Here is a 23,651-nt window from a genome sequence, read left to right as displayed (position 1 = left end):
AACCGTGTAGCAGCGAAGGACAACAGACATTGGACATAATTGTGTAAAATGGTGCTACTGCCCAGCAGGAAAATAACAGGCTGAAGAAAGTGTGATCCTTCGGCTAGGGGCAAGTCAGGGAGGGAGTGCGGGGGGGGGGGGGAGTGCAGCCAGGGGCGGGTTTTGAGCAGTAGTGGCCGTGAGGGGGACGGACTGTAGGGGGCGGGAAGACTGCGGGCAAGAAGTATTGGTAATTTAAAGACGCAAACATTTTCTGCTTGACTGGATGAGGAACGTGTGATGCTCTGTAAACTCTGGGTTCTCCCGAAGCAAGGGCTGTATGTAAGTACAAGCTCAGTTGCCCAGCAGAACAGGGCGAGCTGCGGTGCACGAATTCCCAGATTTTTCATGCTTGGCATATCTAGGGTCCTTGGTTCCCCAGACCAGCAGACGCATCAACCCCGGCTGGGATTAGGACCGCAACAAGCCACAAAGGTCCAGGGTGGCGGGGTCCAAGAACCACAGCACTCACCCCTAGAGCTCAGAGTCTGCAACACCGGCAGGCGGGAGTGGGCGGAACTTGCTCTGCGGACCTGGGCGGTGGCGTGGGCTCCACCCCCACCCAAGGCCCCGCCCCCATGGCGCTCTGATTGGATAAAACCCGCGGAAGGGCCGGGCGGCACCGGGCGGCCCTGGGGGACGGGCTGAGGAGGGCGCATTGATTGGTCTGGACCGAATTAGGTCATCGCTAGCAGGTTCGAAAGGCTCGGACGCCGGTGGGGCGGCCCAGGCTGCTGTGAGAGGGCGCTCGAGGCTGCTGGAGAGCTAGCCTGCGAAGGAGGCGGGGAGGCGGCGGCCGCGCTCACTCGCCCGCTCGCTAGCTTGTTTCTCCGTGTCGCTGCGGGTCCATCGCTGCGCTTCTTGCTCCCCTATTGCTCCACTGCACGCCGCAGGAGCAACAGCCCATCGTCCAGGTCCCAGCTGGGTTTTGGAGTCGTGCGCACCGGTGGACACCGCGCGCGGGTTGAGCCGGCGCCACACCTGTGGAGCCGGCGGCCGTCGAGGGTGCCGGCCGAGGTCCCGAGGCGAGCGTGCTCAGGGAGCCGGCCGCCCGAGCCCCGGGGGAGGCGCGACCCCTGGCTGGGCGCCGTGGGCAGCATGGGGCTCCCCGCGCTCGAGTTCAGTGACTGCTGCCTCGACAGCCCGCACTTCCGAGAGACGCTGAAGTCTCACGAAGCAGAGCTGGATAAGACCAACAAATTCATCAAGGAGCTCATCAAAGACGGGAAGTCACTCATCGTCGCGCTCAAGAGTGAGTACCCCGAGCTCAGCGGGGACCGGGTCCGGCGCGGGAGGGTCCGAGGGGCGGCGCTCAGCCCTAGTCGCCCGCGCGCTGCCGGGTTTCGCCCCCGGGGCACTGGGTGGCGGGTGTCGATGCTTCCGATGCAGGAAGGATACCTAAAATGGGTTAGCAGCCACCATCAAATGAGGAAGGAGACGCATCGCCCCACCGTTTGTGTTAGGGGGTGGCCCGGTGGTGAAGAAGCGCGGGTGGTACTTTGGGACAGGGTGGGTGTGCACGGCATACAGGTGTCCCAGAGTGGTACCTGAGTGTCCAGCCTGCCGCAGCCCAATGGGAAACGAATTACGTCCACTACTGCGGCTTCCTTAGCAGAACAGTTGTTTGACTCTGGGCGCCCTGCCGTGGGAATGGAGCGTACCAAGGGGGCGCTGCCTCCCCCAGGGAAAAGGCGGGCTGTGATTGCTTCGCTCCCTATATGCGGCTTCAGCCCAGTCAGGGCCGCCGGGTTCTTTGGGTGGAGCGCTTGGTTAGCCCTGATTCCTTGGAGTATTGGCAGTAACCCTAAGATCTAGAATCAGTGACGTATACGTGTGCAGGTTCTGATTCTTGTGTTTAGCAGAAGGTGATAGGGGTGGGAGTACAGAATCAGAGTGTTCCTTTACTCCAAACTGTGGGCGTGGGTTTAAAAATAGAATGAATACATCTCCCCCCCCTCTCTCCCTCTCCCTCTCCCTCTCCCTCTCCCTCTCCCTCTCCCTCTCTCCCTCTCCCTCTCCCCCTCCCCCTCCCCCTCCCCCTCCCCCTCCTCTCTCCCCCCTCTCTCCCTTGCTCTACTTTTTGCTTCTATTATCCTTGAAAACTGAAAGGCCTGAGAAGGAATGTCCTAGTCCTCCTTCAGAAAGGGGAAGTTTAAAGTGATCTCAATGGTTCTGGTACCTTTTGTAAAACCGTTTTTGCTTTTTTTTTTTCTTCCCAGTGCAAGGGAAGGAATGAAATTTGCATTCTGCTTGATTTCTGCAGAACCACAAAGTTTATCCTTCTGGACAAATTAGAGTGCTTCAGGGATGAGCACCTTGCACTGTGAGAATGGTTTTTGGTGCCTTTCCAGTCTACCCATTTAAAAATAGTTCATTCCATCTTTTCATTTTCAGAATCAGAAACTACATGAAGGTAGATAGTGGAATTATCTTTGACTCTTTACTTTTCCTGTCTTTTCTGTGATGGATTTACTAAAAGGTGATATCTTTCAGCTAAGAAAGGTTGCCTTAGCAGGGTAGGTTCCTATCTGTGAGAATTGTCCCCAGGCCTCTTTAAAGGAGACATTGGAAACTAAGTGCCTGAGATGTCATTTTGTGAGCCTGTTCCTTCTAAAAATGAAGAACGAGACTATGAAATGCTAGAGCAGCGAGTGCAAATCTTTTGGGGTGAAATGAACTGTAGGACTGTGATGTGGGGAGGCTTCCCAGGGGTAGGGGTCCTCACAGGAAGCTGTGCCTTACCTGAAACATATGAACAGACATCCTCTGACAAAAACCAGGGCCATTCTTTGGTTTGTGGAACACATGAACTGTGGTTTGAAGTAAGTTAGGGGACCAGTTATAAGTTGGGCTTAGCAATTTTGATTGATCCTCTGGCTAGCTTTAATTGGTCCTCTGCTTCACTCAGTAAACATGGAGTACCTGCTGTGTGCTAGGTACTATACTGGATGCTAAGGATATAACAACAATATTCAGCTGTCCCATGGCTACGGAGGCTACTCCATGCCAAGCACTGCTTCGCCCAAAGGAACATGAATTATCTTATGTACCTTTATTCATTTTGCAAATGAGAAAACTGGAGCTTGGGGAAGCACTGGCCCAGAGTCACACAGTGTTAGCTGGGCTAGAGCTTTTGAATCTACCTGATCTGCTGAATGCAGTGGCTCACACCTGTAATCCTAGTGGCTTGCGAGGCTGAGGCAGGAAGATCTCAAAGCCAGCCTTAGCAATTGAGCAAGGCCCTACAGGGGGGAAAAAAAAGAAGAAAAGAAGAAGAAAAGAAAAGAAAGAAAGAAATCTACTTGGTCTGAACCCTAAGCAAAGTTCCTGCAAAGCAAGCAGAGCTCTTGATTCCGCCCCATTCTTCCTGCCCTGAAGGGAACATCTTGGACCAAGCTTGCTAGACTTTGGACTTGTGTTTGTATTTCTGCATTGACTCTGAGAAGGGTGCATTTGGTTGACTGGCAGTTTGCCTGCTACTATTTTGGGGGAGGTCAGGAACAAGAATTCTTCAGATAGAAAGAAACATTGCAGTGATGGAGTTCAAGGGTTAAATTGCGCAATGGGATGGACCACTCTTGTAACTTTGGGGAAAGGCTGATGGGTGTTTTGGTCTCTTTACATCCATCTCTGCTACTAAGCTCCTCTAATACTACTAACTACTAATTGAATAGGGCAGCGACTTCTCAAAGAAGGTGGACTCAATGACTGTTTCCCAGATTTCTGTTATCTTGAGGTACTTGCTACATTGTACATGACCAGATTAGTATTTGTGTATTATTTTTCTTCAGATTGTCTTTATTACTGCTGTAAATGGAAAAACCGGTGATTTTCCAGGACAACTAAAAACTACATATGTAAATATGCTTAATTATACGAGTAACCCTTGTCTTATGGTTTTATCTTAAAACGATACTTATTTTATTTTCTAGTTATTTTATAACTAGTGTTGGCATATCTTTGGGTTTAGATTCCCTTTCTATGTGAATCATAAGCAATAAAACTGGCCTCTAGGGATTGCCAGAGTTCAGCTAGACCTCTGTTATGTTGCTTCTACTTTATGAATGAGGAAACTAAGGGGCAGAGAAATCAGTGACCTGGCCAAGGTGACACAGCAATTAACAATATTTAAAAACAAGTTATGGGATTCCAAAAGCATTGCACTTAACCATGATGCAACACTGTCCTCTAGATCAGCCTAGGTCAGTGTTTGCACATTTGTCTGTTGAGTCCCCTTGAAAAATCTGATATCAAACAACAAGTGCTGGCGAGGGTGTGGGGAAAAGGGTACACTTATACATTGCTGGTGGGACTGCAAATTGGTGTGGCCAATTTGGAAAGCAGTATGGAGATTCCTTGGAAAGCTGGGAATGGAACCACCATGTGACCCAGCTATTCCCCTTCTCCGACTATTCCCTAAAGACCTTAAAAGAGCGTACTATAGGGATACTGCTACATCCATGTTCATAGAGCACAATTCACAATAGCTAGACTGTGGAACCAACCTAGATGCCCTTCAATAGATGAATGGATAAAAAAATATGGCATTTATACACAATGGAGTATTACTCTGCACTAAAAAATGACAAAATCGTGGAATTTGCAGGGAAATGGATGGCATTAGAGCAGATTATGCTAAGTGAAGCTAGCCAATCCCTAAAAAATAAATGCCAAATGTCTTCTTTGATATAAGGAGAACAACTGAGAATAGAGCAGGGAGGAAGAGCATGAGAAGAAGATTAACATTAAACAGGGACGAGAGGTGGGAGGGAAAGGGAGAGAGAAAGGAAATTGCATGGAAATGGAAGGAGACCCTCAGGGTTATACAAAATTACATATTAGAGGAAGTGAGGGGAAAGGGAAAAAAATAAGGGGGAGAAGTGAATTATAGTCGATGGAGTAGAGAGAGAAGATGGGAGGGGAGGGGAGGGGGGATAGTAGAGGATAGGAAAGGCAACAGAACACAACAGACACTAGTATGGCAGTATGTAAAAATGTGGATGTGTAACCGATGTGATTCTGCAATCTGTATACGGGGTAAAAATGGGAGTTCATAACCCACTTGAATCAAATGTATGAAATATGATATGTCAAGAGCTATGTAATGTTTTGAACAACTAATAATAAAAATTAAAACAAAGAAAAATCTGATATAAGCTCTGGATTTCATAAAAATGAATCCCTTGGTTCTTTCTCTGGATTGCTGATTTTTGGTAGTACACAGAGAGTATAAGCTATAAAATAATTTGAGACCTGCATTTTAAAAAATTATGCCTTTGGAGAAAGTACTTGTTTGACATGGAGTTGAGTCTTGGCACCTCCCAGTCAGTTGCTTCTGATGATGATTTGTTTTTGCCTTTTCTGTGGGGACTCATTCACCCAGGACCCTTTCCTCCAACCTGTTTAATCATTATCTCATTCAGGAAGATTCTATGTGTTTAAGTCTTTTTTTTTTTTCTTCATTCTGTAGAGATGAATGAGTTATAGGATTTCCTGGATCAAGTTGACCCCATTACTTACTAGTTGCTTGGCTCTGGGTCTGTTACTAAGCCAGAGTTCTTCCAGTATAAAATTTGTACAGCCACACTGACCCCTGGGGTGGTTGTGAGGACTGCATGAAACAGGGCATTTGTAGAAAGCTCTTAGCTTGGAGGCTGGCACCTGGCACTGCTCAATTGTTGGTTGTTAGGATCCTCCTCCTCCAGCACTTGGGATTGTCAAGACTTGTTTTTCAGGGCAGAAGTCATTAGGAGCAGAGGTACAGTTTTTACCTTCAGTATGAGGAGTTAGACCCACATATCCCTCATGCCAGTTGTTGGTAACTCATGTGATTATGTGTTTGTTAGCCAGTGGTGGGCAGGATCCTGGTAAGGGTGTGTGTAGCAAGTTACAGTATGCCAGAACAGCTTCATAAGTTGAAAACAAAGTAAGTAAGTCTCGCAACATCTCTTTGGTTCCTAATAACATTCTTAAATTTTCAACCTTTTTGCTAGACTCACTTTCTCCCCTCAGTGGTTGGGCTGGCTACTGCTCTCTGCCTTGCAGGAAAAGCTTGCAGACTGCATGGAACCTTATGCCTGGCTGTTTCATAGACTCAGTGACAAACCAAATGTGGTTTCATAGGAATGAAAGTGAACTAGGCTTTTGGTTTTGAGGGGTGGTATGAGTTTTCAGGAACTGTTTCTTCCCTTCTAGACAGTTAATTTCTAAATTTGGTGTTATACCCCATATATCTATGCTGGGGATATACTCCTTTAAATTTATTGAGATTGTGTGTACTTATTCTGATAGTCCAAGTAGGTGGGAGGGGTGACAAATGCAGTTGTTAAAATATCAACTTTATTTCATTACCATGCAGCTCACCCATTTAAACCATCCAATTCAATAGTTTTTAGTATATTCATGGAGATGTATAATCATCATAATCAATTTTAGAACAATTTTAGAGCATCACCCCCAAAAGAAAGCAGCTCTTTCCTATTAGCATTCATTCCCTAATTCCTCCTAACCTTGCAGCTCTCATCAGTCACTAATGTATTTTCTGTCTCTATAGATTTGCCTTCTAGACATTCGAAGTACAGTGTTAATCATTTTTTTCCCCTAGGTGATGGTGACCAGTTTAGGCACAGAGTTCTTGATTTGAATTTCACATTGGAAAACTTTGAATCAAGAAGCTATTCTCAGCTGGGCACAGTGGGGCACACCTGTAATCCCAGCAGCTCAGGAGGCTGAGGCAGGAGGATTATGAGTTCAAAGCCAGACTCAGCAAAAGCAAGGCATTAAGCAACTCAGTGAGATCCTGTCTCTAAATAAAATACAAAATAGGGCTGGGGATGTGGTTCAGTGGCCAAGTTAAATCCCAGGTACCAAAAAAAAAAAAAAAAAAAAAAAAAAAGCTGTTCTTCACATGATGGGAGGGAGGTAAGTTGAGGAACCAAAGATAGTGTCTTAGGGTCTGGAGAAACCTGGATGCACTTTCATGTTTTCGGCTCATGAGAGGGGAATGGATTCATTCTAGTTCATGGTACTTGGATGGATGCAGAGGGAATAACCATAAAAAAAAGACAAGAATCTAGCCTCTTCCCTCTGAGTTTTCAGCCATGTTGGGGCAGCATATATGATACTGAATAAAGCTATACTTTGTGGTTGCTATCCTGCTGGGTGATACTTTTGTAACTAAAGGAAATGAATGTATTTATGTTTCTAGTTGAGCCTATACTTTTTGGGAGGCTTTGGGGATGATGTGCATTTTTCATTATATTTTCAGAGGTTAGTAATTCTGAGATCTCTGTCCTTTCTCTTGTACACATTCCTAAGGTAATTTTAATAGAAACAATAGCTTATAGGAATACCAGCATCTTTCATTTTATTGAGTATTTACCAAGTGCCTGGTCCTATTCTAAATGCCACACATTGTCTTCTTATTCTGTACCACAATCTTGTGAGATGAATATGGATGTTCCTCAGTATCCATGGGGGATTGGTTGTAGGACCCCCTCAGATACCAAAATCCTTAAGTTCCTTACAGATAACAGCACAGTCTTTACATATAACCTGTGTTCATCCCCCTGAATACTTTAAATGATCTGTAGAGCACTTATAATACCTAATACAATGTGAATGCTATATAAATAGTTATTATCTACCATATTGTTTAGGGAATAATAACAAGGACAAAAGTCTGTACATGTTTAGTACAGAGGCAGTTTTTCCCTCAGTATTTTTAATCCTGGTTGGTTGAATTGCAGGATGCAGATCCATAGATTTGAAGGGTCAACTGTCCTCTTCCTTTTCTGCATTTGATAGTTGGGGTAACTTGATTAAATTCACACAGGTAGAAATGTGTGCAACCAAGTTTTGAACCTCACAATAGCCTCTGGGGCCTCCTCTTGAAAATTACCCTTCAGTGCCTTAGCAAAATGCTGGTGGCGAAGATGCAAATTTTTCATAGATCTAGATTGTAGAAAAGTGTGTGCAGCAGATATTAGATTAGGTGAGAATATAGTCCTGGTGATTTTCACCCTATGAAAAGACTAGTAAATATTTTGTATTGTGCTGTTAAGTTTTGTAGTTTTCTCTCCCTCACATGCTTATAGAAACTTGTATGCTGGAGGGGCAGACTGTGTCTTGGCATTGTAAAGCAATGCTTTCTTTTTGGGGTAGTAAGGAATGATTATCAATGATTCCCTTTTAAGTGGAAAATAGGGCATTAATTAGGGAGGCTAAAATCTGTTTCTGGTCTAATTCAGTAAGGTAAATGGTTCATTCTCTGTGCCTATTAAAACTAGGGAAAAAAAACAAACAAACACCCAGCATCAAGTGTTGTGTGCTTTAAAGCTTGTCACCTTTTTGTGCTTCTTTAAAATTTAGTTATAGCCTTTTTTTTTCAACAGTAAGATGAGCCCTTCTTCAATGGCATAAACTGTCAAAGGATGTTCTCTGCCAGCTTGCTTTGTTTAGGAGTAATTATATTACTCACAGAATCCTAATGGAACAAATGCATATGGAGTTAGGTAGCAACAAATTTCTCCCAGTTCTTTTGGTTTGCTTTAGCACCTTGTGAATAAAAGGGGGGAAAAAAGCCTTTTCCTAATTATTTGTAAATGGTGGTAATTTGTAATACTGACATTTGGAGCATTACTCATACAAATATAAACAGCAATTAAATCCAAACAAGATTTTGTAGTTTTTATATAACTTTGGCTTAAAAAGAATCCCTTTACTTTTCTTCATTCTCAGTTGCATTGAGTAAATTGCATCCAGTCTGTATTTTTCAACCTGCTGACTGCCTGCAGCTTAGAGCCCCTCCCCCCTTTTAAATAATTCATAGAGTTAGTTTTTTTTTTTTTAGAGCAGTTTTAGGCTTACAGAAAAGTTCCCTGTAGTCTCTCATATCTTTTCCTTCTAATTTGAAGCATGTACTCTGCCTTTGAGTTACCCTCCTAGCCCCCTGATAAAATATTAGTAACAGAAGTCTATAGTTTACATTTGGGTTCACTCTTAGTGTCACACATGCTATGCATTTTGACAAATGGTTTTTTGATTGTTTGTTTTTTTGAGAGGGGGGTCTTTCCATGTTGCCCATGGATGGCTATGAACTTGGAATCCTCCCGACTGAACCTCTCAGTAGCAATTTTGACAAACCTAGAATGACATGGACGCATGGTTATAGTATCATACAGAATAGTTTCACTGTCCAAACATCCTGTGTTCTGTCTATATCCTTCTCTTCCTTCAACGTCTGGCAACCACTGATCTTTTTATTGTCTCCCTGGTCTCTCTGGTCTTTTTACTGCTGCCTGTCTTTTCAAAATTCTTAGTTGGGATCAGTTTGTAGCCTTTTCAGATGGGCTTTTTTGACTTAGCCATGTGCACTTAAGTTTCCTCCACGTCTTTTCATGGCTTGGTAATTCATTTCTTGTTATTGCTGAACAATATTCCATTGTCTGGATGAACACAGTTTGTTTATCCTTTCACCTCTGACTGTACTTCTTGCTTGCTTTCAAGTTTGGGAACTTACGAATAAAGTAGATATAAATATTTGCGTGAAGATTTATGTGTAGATGAAAGTTTTCAATTCATTTGGGTAAACAAGGAGTTTGAGTGTTGGGTCATATGGTAAGAGTGTGCTACTTCTGTAAGAAACTGCTGAACATCTTCCAAAGTGGCTCTACCTTTTTGTAGTCCTTCCAGCAGAATGACAGCTCCTGTTGTCCCTATTTACTCATGTCAGTGTTTTGGCTTTTCACCCTTCTTCTAGGTGTGTAGTGGTATCTCATGATTTTTAAAATTTGCAGTTCCCTCATGACATTTGCTATTGAGCATCTTTTCATGTGCTTATATGTCATGAAGATATATCTTTACTGGTGAGAAATCCAGATCTTTTGCCTTTTTTTTTTTTAAGTTTGGTTTGTTTTCTTATTGTTGAGTTTAAAAAAATATTATGATAAAATATACATAATACAAAATTTACCATTTTAACCACCTTTAAATATACACTGCAGTGGCGTTTCATAATATTGTGTCTATTTCCAGAACTGTGTGTATTTCCCAGTACTGGGGATTGAACTTAGGGGTACTCCACCACTGAGCCACATCCCCAGCCCTATTTTGTATTTTATTTAGAGACAGGATCTCACTGAGTTGCTTAGTGCCCCACTTTTTGCTGAGGTTGGCTTTGAACTCTCAATCCTTCTGCCTCAGCCTCCCGAGCTGCTGGGATTACAGGTGTGTGGCACTGTACTTGGCTTATTCCAGAACTTTTTCATCATCCCAAACGGAATCTGCATTATCTGTACCCTCTTCCCATTGCCTTTGCCCCTGTAACTTCTATTCTGCTCTGTCTTTATGAATTTGCCTGTTCAAGACATATTAGTGGAATCATACAATATTTATCATTTTGTATCTGGCTTAATTTATTTAGTATAATATTTTCAGCATTCTTGTAGTAGAATTTAATATCTTTTTTTTAAGTTTTTTTTTTTTTTTTTTTTTTTTTTTTTTTAAGAGAGAGTGAGAGAGGAGAGAGAGAGAGAATTTCCAACATTTATTTTTTAGTTCTCCGCGGACACAACACCCTTGCTGGTACGTCGTGCTGAGGATGGAACCCGGGCCGCACGCATGCCAGGCCAGCGCGCCACCGCTTGAGCCACACCCCCAGCCCCAGAATTTAATATCTTTTTGTGTCCAAATATCTGTTAATTTTTAATTATCAACAACTATTATTAGGAAAGAATAGTTCTTTCTCCTTTAAAATCATGTAAAGGAATTGTTTTTCACTCTCCATCTCTTTCTTCCCCCCTTAGAATGGTAAGTAGCACTTGGAATTGACATCAGTTTATCATGAGTGTCTCTTACAAGGACACTATCTTTACATTTATTCCTTTCTAAGTACCCAATTTGTTTTAGGCATGCATGTTTTGGGCAAATAGTTTTTAAAGAGAGCTTTATTGATTATAATTTACATGTCATGAATTCACCTGTTTTAAGTGTATAGTTCTGTGCTTTGTAGTTATAGAATTATGTAACCATCACCCCAATCCAGTTATGAACATTTTTATCTCAAAAGCTTCCTCATGTCTCTCTGTAGGCTTTTTCTATTTTCATGTTATGCCTCAAGACAATCACTAATCCACTCTTTTCTGTCTTTATAAATTTTTCTTTTCTGAAATTTTAAGCTAAATGGAATCATGAAAGAAATAATCTGTTGCATCTGGCTCTTTTCACTTACTGTGATGGTTTTGAGGTTTGTCTATGTTGTAGCGTGTATCAGAAGTTGGTTCCTTTGTGTTGCTGAAGACTATTAAATTTTGCAAGCACAAGTTGTTTATTCATTCACTAAAGGATGGACCATTGGATTTTTTTTAAGTTTTTGACTGTTAAGAATAATGCTGCTATGAACATTTGCATGCATATCTTTGAGTGGGTATATTTTCATTTCTAATTTTGTTTCTTACCTAGGAATAGAATTGCTGAGTTATATGGCAAACATATGTTTAATTTTGACTTAAAAAAAAGTTTAAATCAAACTTATATTTAACTTTAAAACCTGCCAAACTGTTTTCCACAGAGAAGCACCATTTTATATACCCACTGGCAAAGTATGAGGGTTCTAATTTCTTCACATGCACACCAACACTTGTTATTATCTCTCTTTTTGATTGAAGCCACCCTAGTGAGAGTAAAGTGCTGATATCTTGGTGTGATTTTAATTTGCATTTCCTTGATGATGAATAACATTGAGCATCTTAACATGCATTTATTGGCCATTGGTACAATTTATTTGATGAAATATGTATTCAAATATTTATTATCCTTTGGTTTGTCCTATAAAGGTTTTGATGATTAAGTCAACAGCACCAAGTATATTTTCTCTGTCCTCTTCTGGGGACTTTTTGTTTCCAGTGTTGTGGTCTCAGATGTATTTGACTGATTGATTTTGGGATCTCAGGACTTAGGACAGTGGTTCTTCAAAGGCTGTGTGGTTCAGGTTTCTACTCTAGTTAGGCCATTCAGCATCTCTTTGGGCAGTTCCATAGACAAGGCTTTCTAATTCTGGCCAATGTAAGCTACTGATCTCAAACACCCTGAGTTGACAAAATAAGAACCGCCCCCAGGGGAGAACTGTAATTACCATGGAGATATTGTAGAAGGTACCTTGGGAAGAGATTTTGTTGTCCTGTCAAGGCCATTGCATTTCTAAAAATTAGCCAAGAGAGGGATGCCAATATGAAGCTAACAATTAAGGTGGTTTTTCTAGATTTAAATTTTTGATTGACCTTAGTTTTAATTTTTTAAAATTATAAGACAGTATGTTTTAAAATTTTTATGTATTTCATTCAATAAATCAGGAGCCCTGCTCTGCTCTTACTGGGCCTTCCAAAACCCTAGATTAGAGTAAGGGCTTTTGGGTGGAGGTAACAGGTGCAGAAGTCACAGAGGGAAGAGTGCATGGGCTGTTTATGGGCCAGCAGTGAGGCCATTGTGGCTGGAACAGAGCGAATGAATGGAGAGAGAGTCCAGGGGCCAAATCAGTGATCTTGAGTTCTGGAAAGGACTTTAGGTTTCATTCTAGGTATGATGGACAGCCATAGGAGGTTGTGACGTGCTTGCGTTTTAGAAAGATTACGCAGGCAGCTGGGTGGAAAATGTTGTGAAGCCAGAATGGGGTCAAGGAGACCAGTTAGGAGGCTGCTTTTAATAGGTGAGGTAAGAGACAATGGCAGCTTGGTCCAGGTTGGCCATATCAGATGTGGTGGTCACATGCTGGTGCTTTTGGAAGTAGAGCCCACAGGATTTGCTGCTTAATTGTATGTGGACTATGACAGAAAAGAGGGATATCAAGGATGACTCAGTGTCTCTGACTTGAGCAATTGTGTGAATGATGTTACTCTTTTCTGAAATAGAAATTAGGGGAGGATTAAGTTTAGGGAGAAATTTAACATTATTGTTAAATGACACAGATCATGAATATATTCTCATACAAGACTCAAAAAGTTAAAAAAAAAAGTATACAGGAGTATTCAGTACTCTCTGTCCCTTTTTTGTGGGGGCAGGGTTGGGATAGTACCTAGGGCCTCTCAATGCTAGGAAGGCACTCTACTGCTGAGCTGCACACTCAATTCCGGCACTTTTGAATATTTTTTTCTGTATCATTTTTCTGTGAAAATTTTTTCATAATTGGGATTACACTATGCAGATTATCCTGTTTTACTTTTCCATCTAATACTGTGTCTTAGAGTTATTATATGTCAATACATGCCCATTCTCTAATTCACTGCATAATTCTCACCACCACCTAATTATTACACCAAATTTTTTTTTCACTTTAAGAATTGGCTTATAAGGCTGGGGATTTGGCTCAAGTGGTAACTCACTCCCCTGGCATGTGTGGGGCACTGGGTTTGATCCTCAGTACCACATAAAAAAAATTATAATAAAATAAAGATGTTGTGTCCACCGAAAACTGAAAAATAAATATTAAAAAAATTCTTTCTCTCTCTCTTCCTCTCTCTCTTTAAAAAAAAATTGGCTTATAACCTTGCATTGCATAATTGTCACCTGGTATAATTCTGTACCTCATGCTGCTTAAAAGGTAAACAGCAGCAGTGTACTCACCAGGGGCAAATGGGTGCTCATTTATCTTCTCACACACTGCTAATCCAGCCAGGAGCCTAGAATCCCCAGCATTCGCCCATTGTCAGTCTGTTTCTGAAAGCCCACTTGTGTGGTTTGTTCAGAATGCTGCTGTACTAGTAGCACACATCTTAGCATCTTAGATGAGTAGTACTGAGGATGGTGAGGCAGGCAATGAAACCAATGATAGCAGTGCAGGATCTTTGGACAGAGAAGTTTAAATTTCTAAGTCCAAACTTCCCAGTGCTGTGGTATGTTTCCTCAAGTATAATATTTCAACTATAATGCACAAATCAATAATGCTGATTTATTAACTTTTTTGTCAGACCAGAAAAGTGTTTGCTTATATGTCAAGAAGAAATGATGTGCATGGATTTGGACTCTTCAGTTTTAACATATATTCATGAGTATCCCATGCATCCTAATCTTGCATCAAAGACAGTTTAGTAATAAATGATTTTTAATTAATACCAATACAATTTAAAAAAAGCTTCACATAATAGTCTCACTCCATTTTTTGCAAAAAAAAATTTGGCATAAAATCTGCGACAATTATGTGGTGAAATACAGTTCTGTATTCTTTTTGATCACCTCAGAGGGCTCTATGGTGTGGATACAGTGTATTTACCATAGTTTATTTACCCAGGCTCCTTTTGGAGGTTTTTCGGATTGTCCCAGTTTTTCACTCTTAGGGAAAGGGCCACATTCATCATTTGCACAACCTGCCTTTGGGTGTGGGTGGCAGCTTTTCCATTGGGTAGGTTCCTCTAAGTGGAATTGTTGCTGACCTCCAGTTTTTACAAGCCTGTTGACATCAGTTGTTTAGGTCTTTACATTCCTATAGCTAGTTGATACTTGGTGCCCCTTTGAATACGTTAGATTATGTTTCAGAGCTTAACCTTTTGCTCAAATTGCCAACATTTTGAATAGGCCCTTCTTTTAGGCATTGATTCTGATTCTAAGATAACCAGGGTGTAGAACAAAATCTGATATGTGTGTGTGAGAGATAGATATTACAATTAATTAAATGTGTCCTTGTTAGCCTTGGACTGGTCTAATATCCTTGGTGAGCTGCAGGTTCTTACAGGTAAAATAGGAGATGGAGAGGACTCTGTCCATATTTAACAATCTGCTCAAATTTCAGGGACCAAGCAGGGAATCATGTCTCTTAGAGTGAGAGCAATAGCATTAGTGGCTGAAGGAATTTTTACAAATGAGAGTCACTGGGTGTTTTTTGTAGGAACCCAGAGTGGAAGAAGAGAGGAAATAGTAAGGAAAACAGCTTGGCAGTGTGGGCCAGGAGCTGTCATGGCATGTTTATGTCTGGCTCATTTCACCTTGGTTGGAAGGCACAGAGTGCTGCAGAGGGTGAGCTGGAGACTGGGCAGTTTCCTACTATATTTAGAAAGAGGAGATTCCTGGGGTTGGGTGGTGTGTGTGTGTGTGTGTGTGTGTGTTTCCTTTGCTAGATGGACAAAGGGTTGGGGTTTGGGGATTCTAGAACAAACCTTGTTAACTAGCTGGCTTCTCTGGGCCAAGCCAGTAGCTATACTTTGACTCCTGCTGCTGCCACACAGGAAAAGCCAAAATAAACCCCATTTTGTATGGTTTGTAAAGACATCCCAGGTAGTTTTCAAAGCTCATCTGATCTTGCCGTCAGATCTTTTAAGTTTACTCCAGGCTGATTGGAGCATTCTGAAAACATGAACTGGCTCCTCCTGTGAGACTAGATAGATTTTTCAGGTGCTGAGTTGAACTTTGGTTGTTTCTGTGCCAAGAGCACTGTCAAGCCACGGGACCAAAACTGTAACACATTTCTGACTGCGTGTCTCATTATTACACTTGCAGGTCAGGTGTGGACAAAGAATATCTGTTGAGCAAATAAAATTAAAAAGATATAGTTAGTCGAATTCATATGTTTCTTTTAAAAAGCCGAAATAAGTAAGTAATACCTATAAATGGTACAGAATTCAAAAGAGACAAAGGGACAGCTGCAACTTCTGCCTCTGGATCTCTAGTTCTGTTAGAAGCAACATTTTATCAGTTTCTTGAGAATTTTTCAAGTATAACTATGCGTGTGTCAGCAAATGTATATATAAATGTGCATATATATATGTATATATATACACATTTTTTAACAAATATATGTATTTGGAAGTATGCCATGTATACTGTTTTATACCCTGTCATAATATATTTTGGATATTGTACATTGGTACGAACAGACCTAACTCACTGTTAGCATTGTTTTGTGTGAATATAACATAATTTATGAAACCAGTCCTATAATGGTAGACATTTAGGCTATTTCCAGTCTTTGACCCTATAAGCAGTGCTGCTAGGAACACCTTGGCACCTCTTGCATAGGACAGATAAGTAAGTAGATCTGTAGGAAGATTCCTAGAGATGAATACTCAGCTAAAAGATGCCATATTTGTATTTTTCAGTTTAATAAACATTTCATAGAATTGTTTTTAAAACATTCTAAGTGGAGGCTGGGGATGTGGCTCAAGTGATAACGCGCTCACCTGACATGCGTGGGGCGCTGGGTTTGATCCTCAGCACCACATAAAAATAAAATAAAGATGTTGTGTCCACCGAAAACTAAAAAATAAATAAAAAAATACTAAGTGAACCAAATCTTACAAATTATGATTTTAGAGTGGGAAGGAAACTCACTGTTTAGAATTTATTACAGAGTATCCTCTGTAATAAAAACAGTACTTAGAATTTTCTCCATTTCCTTCTTGGTTTGTATGTATTATTAATTCTGGGACTAAAAACCACAGCAAAAATCACTAAAATGTGACCCTTCTGTACCTAGGAATCATCCAAGTGTAGGACCCCAAAGAACTTGTTTGTGTTCCTGGTGATGGTGCTGTTGAATTTTTATCTTGTGCATTATTCAGGAGGCTTGACAGGTGTAAAAGGAGAGCAATCTCCTGCCTTTGGTAGTTGGAAATCCTGACCTTGTCTATGGTTGAAGCTTCCCTGTGGGCCCTGGAATTCCTGGGGACTGGTAAGAGAGAGGGTGTTTTTTCTGATATCTCTCTGTAGCTGCTGCAGAACTTAGCACTTAGCACTTCTCCCTAATGCAGAACAGAATCCTGCCTCATGTCCTCTCTGGTCTATGCCTGTGGCAGCTCCTCTTGGTGTAGAAGCCAACTTTTCTGGGAGTGGGGTGGGGTGGGTGGGGTGGTTTCTGGGATGGAGCAGATAGAGTCTTATTATTACACTTGCAGGTCAGGTCACCCAGGTTACTCTCCTGGGTGCTCAGCATCTTGAGAAAAGGCAGGGAAAACAGGTTGTATGTGGCCCATGTGATAGTTGCTGCTGGTTTGGAAAGGTGTTGGGAGAAGGAGCCGAGACCTCTAGGTAAAGCCCATGAAGGCTTATCAAGCCCAAGGAGACAGTAGTCAGTCATTTAAAGGTTACCTCTGTTATTTTTTGCCTCACTTTTATCACTGTTTATTTACCTTGTAAAAATCTATCTAGAAAAAATGCATTGGTTTCAAAAGAGAAGTTTATATCTTTGAGAAATCACAGTTTGATATGTTTAGCAATTTTCTAAAAAAAGTCTTCAAATAGTCATTGAATCATCATCAAATTGAAAACTACTTGCTATTTATTTTATTACCTCAAATAATCCTATATTTCATCAGCGATGTGAGAGTCACTCTCTGTTTAACATTGTCTCAAGGCAGAAGTATTCAAGAGGATGGACACATGTCTGGCCTGGTACCTGGGGGAAGAGGAGGAGAGGGTTGTGCTTCACCGACTACAGACTAGGTTACAAGTGTCCTAGATAGGCAGCTCTGTGCCAGAGAGTACAGAGAGCATGTGGGGGTTTGCGGGGCGGGGGGGGGGAGATTTTCCTGAAAATCTGCTTTACTCAGTGTAGTCACTGTTTGAATAGTCACACAGACACTGATAAATTACAGAGTAGAATGAAGAGTTCCATGGCATTTTTTTCAGAGGACGTGAGCTGTGTGAATGAAGAGGAGAAAGAGAAATCAACAGCATTTGGTGACTGAGGAGAGGATGAGGACAGAGAGGAGGGTAGAGCTAGGGGTGTCTCTGGAGTTTCTCTGCTAGGTCTTGGGGGGCTGGCTGAACTGCATACCACAGAAGACTCATGGTGTGTGATAGGGGATGCACAGTTGAGTTTATTCCTGCTGAGTTCTGATGGGGCGTGCGTGTGGGGACAACTACTAGGTGGTAGGAAGCACAGGTTGGGAGCTTTGCAGAGTTGTGGAGGGTATGGGTATAAGTCTGGTTCTGTTAGATGGTATTTGAGGCCCTGGAAGTAAATGGATTTATAAAGGTGAGACATAGGCTGAGGTTCTCAGCCTTAGCTGCTGTTTGGAATTCCTGAGGAGCCTAGCACACCGCTTCCATAGATTCACTCTTGGACATTCTGATACAGTTTGTCTGGGGTATAGTCTGGACATGGGAAGTTTAAAAAAGCTCCCCAGGTGATTCTAATGGACAGCAAAGATAGTAAACCACCAGTGTGGAATGAGAGAAGAGGAGGAGGCCGAAACCATGGAGCATCAAAGTGTAGAAGGTAACCAGAAGAAGATGGGAGACAGTTTGAACCAGGGCTTTTTTCTTGGCCATTTTGGGTGAGGACCTGCTCAGAGGTCTATGGATTTTGACCTTCACTTTGGAGGCAAAACTGAAGAAAGTGCTTAAGTGCAAGAGGAGAAATTGATAACTACCTAATGATATTATTGTGAGGAATAGATGAGGACAGTAGATGTTATGATGAGCTGTGTAAGGAGAGCATGGTATGTATTCTATAATTGGAACTGCCATTATTTTCACTACCAGATTGTCCTTGTTGTAAGCTGGTGGTTGTATGGATTTAGCTTGGCACGACTATAGACATCTTGAGTTATAACTGCCATGCTTGCCCCAGAATAACCCCCATCACTTTTTCCTGCAGAGGTTCTTAAAAGTGAGTGTGTGTAAAAATTCCATGAATTGCAGATTCTGGATCTACAAGGAGATTCTGATGCACGAGCTCTGGGAAGGCCTGGAAATCTGCATTTCCTGTAGCCCCATCTCCTCTCCACCCATTAGGGTGAGTTATATGGAGGAGGTCCTTGGACATGTTGTCTGAATAGGCCAGGAACATTTTTATATAAACCTGGTCCTCAAATTCTTTGTTCCCCTTAATGTGCACAATGGAGTTGTTGTTCACCTTTCTGTTAGGCCATCTGAGGTATTGGAAGGTGTCTGCATTACTGCGGGTGGAGGAATGATGGCTAAATGTTTCTGAAGTGTGGAAGTTCCAGTGACTTTGGAACATTTCAGCCAGTGTGGCTTCCTACCTGGGATCCAGTTGTTTTCATGAGCTCCATTGGTGAGCTGGGATTCTCGGTAGTACTGGGGTTGGGTGGATGAGCTCCTAAAGAGAACTTTATGCTCCTGGACAATCAGGGCAAAAAGTTTTCCCACAATGAGTCCTGGTGCTCTTGTCAGGGTTAAAGTCATTTGGGGTCAGAGTCTGTCATTATCTTGCACATTTTTTCTTTAAAAACATTCAGGAAGCATAATGAGCTGGCTGAGCAGTTGCACAGCTAGTCACACAGTCTGGGGACAGCCTGGCTGATGTCTCTGAGAGTGCTTCTCTCCTCTTCCTGCCCTGGAGGTGCCCTTGGGCCACTCATTTCTGGCAACAGCTTCTGCTTCTTCCTCCCTGGGTGCCTATCTCTATTCTGATCTCTGTAGGTTCTTAGCCCTTTGGGGAGGGCTGGGTGACTGAGCAGACCACAGCAACTGCTGGTGAGACCCCAGGTGTTACCAGGAGACCAGTGTTGCTTTTGCCCTGCCTTTTGCTTTTTTTATTTTTTTGGTACCAGGGATTGAACCCAGTGGTACTTAACCAGTGAGCCATATCCCGCCACTCCCCTTTAAAAAAATATTTTTAGCTGTAGATGGACACAATGTCTTTATTTTACTTATTTTTTTATGCAGTGCTGAGAATCAAACCTAGTGCTTCACCCATACTAGGCAAGCGCTCTACCACTAAGCCACAATCCCAGCCCTTTTTTTATATTTTGTCTAGAGACAGGATCTCACTGTGTTGCTTAGGGCCATGCTAAGTTGCTGAGTGCCTCTTGTTTCTTAAGAATTTCTGTGGGCTGCTTCTCCAAAGACAGGAGCTTCTTGCTTTTGTATGTGGGTAGTGCAGAGATGTTTAACACAAACCCTGCCCTGACTGGCTTATCTAGCAGCCCATCAGCTGCACAACTCTGGCAAGGGACAATATGGCTTTGTGGGAACTGGAGTTCAGGGAAGGCACTGGGGACCAGTACTCAACATCTGTGGGCTTGGGCTCCCAGATGCTCCTACTGTATGTGTGTCTGCTGGCCAGGTCTTGTAGCTGCCTCCCAGCCTCTGACCAAGATCTCTCTGAGCTCTGTGTGCGAGGTCAGCAAGCTCCCATGTTGCCAAGCTACGTTTAGAGCAGCAAGATGGTCTCTCCCTGGAAAGAAATCCTGTTTCCTTTTTATGTAGCCAGCATGCCTGTAATAAGTTCCCCAGCAGGGTAGCTCTGCTCCATTGCATAGGAAATTAAAGTGGAACTGATAGCTTTTGGCCTTGGTGTCTTTTGGGATATGACTTTGGCTTGCTTCTTAACTCCCCCACCTCTTTTGGCTAGCATAACTTCATACCATCATAGCACCACAGGGCTTGGGGTTTTGTGCTTGAAGCAGCACTGAATTCATGAATAAAGAAGTTTACAGAGCTGAGGATAACTAAAATTTCGCTTCCCCCCCCCCCCACAAGTCTGGGTTCTGAATGTTGGGGTCTATTCCTTGCCCCTAAAAACTGAGTCTCCTTAAGAAAGAAGGTTGAAGTATTTTTTGGTGCTTATCTTATATGAGAAACTTATCAAATGTCAGGCTGGAGAAGAATGACTCATATCTCTTTATGTACCATCTCAATCAGACCTGTAACTGAGCTCCCCCTACATGGGACACTGGTGCGGGAGGGCAGGCAATGATGGGCAGAGACCTTGCAGGTTCTTCCTTAGGATTAAGAAAATAGATTTATTGAGCTATAATTCACATATCACAAGATTCACCCGTTTACAGCGTATGATTCAATGACTTTTTAGTATAGTCACAGAATTTTGCATTCATCTCTATGATTAATTTTAGAACATTTTCATCATCCCCCAAAGCAATCCTGTACTTCTCAGCTATTATTTTCCATCCTCCCCATTCCTCCAGTCCCAGGCAACACTTTCTTAGGATTTTTAACCCGTGGCTCCAAGGGTGGTATCCTGTGGTCTGCTTTGTCGCTTGATCTTGTTAAGCCACGTATTTTTTTTTCCTTTGGAGCATCTAAACAATTTGCAGGTCATCAGAATGCAACAATTGCAGTGCTAGGATGCTTGGACCCCTGATGCCATTCTTGCTTTTCACCCTCTGACAGAGTTGCTAGTAGTGTCGCAGGCCTAATCCACACTCATTTGAAAGGGTGCCTGTAGGCCTCTGGGTTAGCCCTTCTCTTGTTCTGCCTCTTCCCTGGTGCTGAGCTTGTTTTGGAGGGTAATTTCCTGGCTGAGATTGAGAAATAAGAACCTAAGACTCAAAAGGTAGATGCATTGTTTTGAACAAGAGAGGAACATTTGTGTGTGTGTGTGTGTGTGTGTGTGTGTGGTGCTGGGAATTGAACCCGAGGCCTCATGAATGCTAAGCAAATGAGCTACACCCCCAGCCAGAGGAACTTTTGTCTTTACAGAGGAAAAAGTTGCTGGAAATATTCTGATTTTTGAATAGTTGCATTTGGAGGGTTTCAGCTTTAACCATTTTAGAAACTGCTGATAAAGAAGTAGATTTCTTATGTGCTGAGATGGCAATGGCTTGGAGGCTGTCTAAGGTATTTACATGAAGGCCCTATTCCTCCAAGGATTTTTTAACAGTTCTAGGAAATTCCAGTCCAAAGGTTCTCTACCATCTCTATATTTGCTCTTTCCCCAATTTGCTTCTCTGCCTTCTTTTATTTTCTCCTCCACCCCTCATTCTTTCACTGACTGCCCTTCCTCCCCACTGCTTGTCTTGCCAAAGGGCGGATCCCCTGATATCTTGATTATGAGGAAAACAAAGTTTTTTTGTCAACGGGAATGACCTGAACCAAATTTCTTGGGAGTAATATAGTTTCAGCTTGAAGGATTCCTGAATTCACTGCCAGGACTGTAGAACCAAGAAGTCTGGGCAGCAAGTGGTCATTCATGTCATGGTAAACAACACTGCCTAGGGCCCCTTTCCTGTTGGAGTTCCTGTGTTATGTTCCAGAGGTGAAAGGACCTGCTCAGCCCAGGGCGGGTACAGAACATACAGCTCCCTGGCTAGCAGTGCTGACGGAAGAGTGTTTAGGTGCTTAGTTTTGCTTCTCTAATGGGACCTGATATAAACTTCAAGTTTCCTTTTTTTAATCATTGGGCTTGGGCAGTGCTATTAAAATCATCTTTAATAAAGTAGGTTAATGATTTATATTTCAAGAAGAAAATTTGGGGACATGGAATGAGTGCATGTAATTTGGGTTAGTTGAACAGGTCCAGATAAAATTATGTATTTATAATCCCACCTAGGGACCTAGAGACCTATTTGGAATAGGTCAGGAAACTGGGTGTGAGGTCTGAGTCTTTGCAGGCACTCCACCTGGAATCTCCAGGAGCAATAATACACTTTGGGCATGTGCATGTGAATCCTGGGTAAGATCTGTGGATTACAGCTCTTTCCCTTTAGCTGTGACCCCACAGTTCAGATAACCATCAACACCAAAATAGCAGGCTACCCCTTCTGCCTTCCTCAGGGGCACATGTTGCCCTGTCTTTCTCTTCATATAGGTTAGTCATTAAAAAAAAAAAAACAAACAATTCAAAAACTTGCATTTCTTTCTGATTATACAGGTAATACATGTTCATTAGAGAAAATTTAGAAATTACAGATGAATAAAAGAGAAAATGCCAATTACGCCAATAGGACTGATTACAGATGGTCATTTTGGTTTTATAACCTTTTCTACTTAATAGCTCCTGATCATCTTCCCATGTTATTAACTGCTCTCTCAGATGGTTTTTAGTGGCGATGTAATATTCCAGGTATGCTATGTCAAAACTTTTTGAACTAATGACCTATTTTGGGGCAGTTAGGACATCTCTCTCTTTTTCATGATTATTAACCAATCTGTATGTCCTTAAAAACATGCTATTATATTTCTTTAAGATTAATTCCCTACTCTTAAGTTTCTTTTATATTTTTAAGATCCAGCTCTCATCTGTCAGCTCCCCTCTTCCTGTGTCCCCCTCCCCCTTTTTTTTCTTTTTGCTATTGACTGAACAGAAGTTTGGGGACAGAGAAGAAAGATACCTTTGCAGAGTGCATAGTGAAGAGTCCCGCATGTTGGAAGTGTGCTGTTAAGTTTATTGAAACTTAATAACGATAGCAGGATAGTATTGGACTATCCACCATTTGAACAGATGCTTGTTAAGTGTTTTACAAACTTTCTTTTTTGTGTGGTGCTGAGAATCAAATGCAGGGGTTTTATGTGTGCTAGACAAGCGCTCTACCACTGAGCCACACCCCCAGCCCAAACTTTTTTTCATTGAACCTTCACAACCATCTCTGGAGTTGTGCCTAACCCCCCTAGTTAAGAGATTAGAGAACTGAAGCAGAGGGAGATTCAGGAAATCCTACACTAAAAGGTGTTGGGGGCAGGATTAGAATTGTGGTCTGATGACAGCCTGTTTGCTCTTAATCAGAGTTACCCAGCCTCTTAAAATCTTCTATTTCTTCCTTATACAGTGGAGGCAATAGTGCTTATGGGTTAAGGGTGTGCGCAGACCACCAGGCACAAGATCACAGAAGCTGTTGCTACTGTGATGACTGATTACTTTCACCTTTGATAAGTGGATAATAAGATAGACATTATGTGTTGTCTTTATGCTGTCTCTCCAA

The 23,651-nt window shown here is 42.2% G+C and overlaps 1 protein-coding gene across 3 annotated transcripts in view; it reads left to right on the top strand.

The window, feature by feature from the left end:
- Positions 1-457: 457 nt before the first annotated feature.
- ARHGAP26 (Rho GTPase activating protein 26) overlaps positions 458-23,651 on the top strand; it is a 426,612-nt gene continuing 403,418 nt past the window's right edge. The window contains exon 1 of one of the 3 annotated variants that reach the window (XM_081295152.1): positions 458-1,291. In XM_081295152.1, coding sequence (XP_081151278.1) covers positions 1,138-1,291 — 154 coding nt within the window. In that variant the 5' untranslated portion in view covers positions 458-1,137. The remainder of the gene's footprint in view (positions 1,292-23,651) is intronic. The other 2 variants (XM_081295154.1, XM_081295153.1) reach the window with 2 other exon arrangements.

Source organism: Spermophilus citellus (assembly GCF_964194105.1).
Source record: "Spermophilus citellus genome assembly, chromosome: 1".
Lineage (NCBI taxonomy): Eukaryota > Metazoa > Chordata > Mammalia > Rodentia > Sciuridae > Spermophilus > Spermophilus citellus.
This window is presented reverse-complemented; position numbering and strand designations above follow the sequence as displayed.